Source organism: Anarhichas minor, unplaced genomic scaffold (genome assembly GCF_050575085.1).
Source record: "Anarhichas minor isolate MPS153535 unplaced genomic scaffold, ASM5057508v1 ptg000012l, whole genome shotgun sequence".
Lineage (NCBI taxonomy): Eukaryota > Metazoa > Chordata > Actinopteri > Perciformes > Anarhichadidae > Anarhichas > Anarhichas minor.
Genome location: NW_027466458.1, coordinates 6,661,285 through 6,664,790, shown reverse-complemented (window position 1 = coordinate 6,664,790; position 3,506 = coordinate 6,661,285). Strand labels below are relative to the sequence as shown.

Genomic DNA, 3,506 nt, shown 5'->3' with positions numbered 1-3,506 from the left:
ACGAGTGAGGTGAGAAATATTTGCACAGTTTTGTTTATATTATTGCCCAGATGTGAAATCTCTCTGGTCATGTCCCAGCTATATGTCATGTGATAAGTGTCACCTGACTATCTTATATTGGTCCTGATCTGTGCACTCTGTGACACCACGGGGTCAGCTATTGCATCTCATTCCACAGGGTCTGTGATGTGTCTGCATGCCTGACTCCACGCCCAACCACATGTACACTTCTCTCCGACACTCGCACGGTGACGGCCCAACCCGAAATAACTTCCACTCTGGTCTGACTGACTGGCAGCAAGCCCTCGCCACAGCACATGGAGGGACAGTAAGGAAGGAGAAAGTGCGTGAGGAAGAGTGTGTGACGGAGAGAGTGTAAGAGGATGAGAGCTGACATTTGAGGAAAGCTGATGCTGTCTGTGACTCATGTGGCCACGTGGATTCACAGTGTGAGCGTCGCACAGCAGCAGATACAACACGGACGTATCTGGGTTATTGATCCAAGAGGATTCTGAATCTGGACCGGACCATTTCAGCTGAAGGGTCGGACTGGACCATGTAGCAGTTGTTCCTCATCTTGACTGACAACTGCTGGATAAACATCCTGGACTCAAAGGATCTGCAAGTTCTTCTAATAGAAAATATAACTTGGGTGCACGGTGCTGGATAATTTAGATTGATGAGTCAGCGTGATCTTCAGCAGAGAGCTGAGTGTGTGTGACTGCTCGGCCAGCTCGAGCCCTCACAGAAGACCTGGAAGTGAGATTCCCCCTGTGTTTGACATACGTTGTCTGATTCATCAACACAGAGTATCAAAAAGACCCCACCGAGTCTGTAAACGTAGCAGGAAGAGGGGAGTGCAGGGATGGCGACAGAATAATGCCCCCGTGATCCCACCAACCCACACCAGATTACAACAGCACCTTAAAACACCTGCGACTCTAGATATCCTGCCACATGCTCATCGAGGATGCTGAAATGAGAAAGACATCTCTGGATGTCAAAATCACATCTTTCGCACCAGGACGCTCTTTTGTCTCTTGTTTTTGTGGGACTGGTTTGGACTTTCAACTCCACATCATCCTCTACTGGACGTCCAGAATCCTGAAGGTTTAACAGCTTGAAGAACTCACTGTACGATATTTACTTCCTCTCCGACACTCACCCAGTCATGGATTCACAGGGTGGGCCGTACCTCAACATGAGGGCCCTCTGCTCACCTCTGGGTGCTGCCCGCCTTTGTCAGTTAGCCATGGGCTGTGCGGTGATTGCCATGGTCGTCCACAGTGCCGGGTTCAGCGGCTCACACGGCGTGTTCTGTATGGCGGCGTGGTGCTTCTGCTTCGCCATGACGGTTGTGGTGTTTTTCCTGGACGCCACTCGTCTCTACAGCTGCCTCCCCATTTCCTGGGACAACCTCACCGTCACGTGTGCTGCCTTCGCGACGCTCATGTAAGTCACATGTTCAGTTGGGTTTAAGGTGCTGATGTAAAACGTGTCTCATGGCTCTGCTTCCCCATCTTTTGTCTGCATCATGTGAAAAAACAAAGTGCACAGCTAGGAGTGTGTCTGTGAATGATGGAAAGGTTACATGTTCATGTTCATCTCATCCCATGTAACAAATGTGTTTCCACCAATCCACAACACCAATTCACTGCAAAGATTCCTTGACTCATTAAACCTCAGACCCAGACCGAACTAAGCTTTTAACTCTGTATATAAATAACTTGTACTGAGGGATACTGTGTAGCATCAAGGTTAGGTTGTAAAGGTTTCCAAAAATCTAGTTTTGAGCTACACAGTCACCGTGTTAAAAAGCTCTCATTACCTTCTCTGTTGATTGTGCACTGTCAAATCCTGTCATAATTCATATTTTTATATTAACAATGGAACAAGTGATTGCATGAAAGCTGAAAAGTGTCTCAATGTCTGCTGGAGGTGTAGATTAAACACTGATAGCTCACAAGTTCACTTTGTTAACTCTATAAAGTTATAATATGTTTTGTGTTTGCAGCTTGTTGTGCTTCCCCAAAGTGGACAAACAAATGTATCAGATTTAAGTACAAAAACAACAATTTAAGGTCCACTGACAAACTCTGTCAGACCTTTCAACAGCATCTCATGGTCTGTTTGCACTTCTCTTCTTCTCTTCCTCTTCTTCAGGTATGTGACCGCCTCCGTGGTCTACCCACTCTTCTTTGTCCGATCTGAGTGCCCCTACGCCGGCTGTGAAGTCAGAAATTTCCGCATCGCTGTGACCGTGTGCTCCATCCTGTGTGCTCTGGCCTACGGGGCCGAAGTGGCATTATGCCGAGCCAGGCCAGGCCAGGCGGTGGTGGGCTACATGGCCACCGTGTCTGGCCTCCTGAAGGTCGTTCAGGGCTTCGTGGCCTGCATCATCTTTGGAGCTCTGGCCAACGGGAGTGAGTATTCCCGTTACGCCGCCACCATCTTCTGCGTTGTCGTTTATGCCTTCTGCTTTGCTCTGACCGCCCTGGTGGTCGTCATGACTGTGTGTGGGCGGACAAAGGCCGTGCGCTGCTTGCCTTTTGACCGCTTTGTGGTGGTGTGCACCCTCCTGGAAGTTCTGCTCTACCTGAGCGCATCGGTGGTGTGGCCGGTGTTCTGCTTTGACACAAAGTACGGCACTCCGTGGAGACCGTCGTCGTGCCCTCAGGGGAGGTGTCCGTGGGACAGCAAGCTCGTGGTGGCCGTGTTCTCCTTCGTCAACTTTGGACTGTATGTGGCGGACCTGACCTACTCGCAGAGGATACGATTCGTCTCCTCACATAACTCACGAGCGTAGCACCATATGGGAGCATATCATTATCATATTGGCTTAACAGGTTTAAGTTGTTAATCTTCTTCCATGTTGATTTTGTTTGTGCATTTACTTGATATTTAACGACAATATTGAGAGGGGGAGATGGAGTCAAAGATCCCGGGCCCTGGACATCACTGGTGCTGCACGTGGTCTAACTCTGAGGCCCCCAGACTCCTGGAATTCAATGTGAAACCACTCTGGAATGTGAACAAGGAATTTGTAATGCTATGTTCCCTGTGCCCCACCCCTCTGAGGTGACACCTCATCTCTTTAACTCACCCCTTCTGCCCTCTTTTTTCTTTTGGAGACCAGCCAGCCTCACCAAGCAGCCAGGGCCCACTGGTATGTCACGCCAAATCCTCATAAACCACGAAACTCCCACTATCGTTGACCAGCGGCATAACACGCACACTGCACCTGCTGCTTATATTGCTGTTAAAATAATACATAAAGTCTTGAATATAAACAGTAAATCTAGCATTGGCATCTGTGGCATCCCCGTCATCTGCGAACCCCTCACCAAAGATCTATTACCCCGGCAGCCAAAAATAAACACGAGCTCTCTGCACTCATACTGAAGCAGTGAGACAGCATCTATAAGAAGCTGCTTCATCAAGCCCACTCATAGTTTGACATAGACTCAATCAATATGTTTATATTCACAATGGATCAAATGACTATG

General features: G+C 48.6%; 1 protein-coding gene across 1 annotated transcript; it reads left to right on the top strand.

Annotated features, from left to right (window-relative positions):
* Positions 1-1,171: 1,171 nt before the first annotated feature.
* LOC142948723 (myeloid-associated differentiation marker-like protein 2) lies at positions 1,172-2,806 on the top strand. Its single transcript, XM_076090858.1, has 2 exons — positions 1,172-1,452; positions 2,164-2,806. Exons 1-2 carry the CDS (start codon positions 1,172-1,174, stop codon positions 2,804-2,806), a joined length of 924 nt encoding a protein of 307 aa, XP_075946973.1.
* Positions 2,807-3,506: the final 700 nt, after the last annotated feature.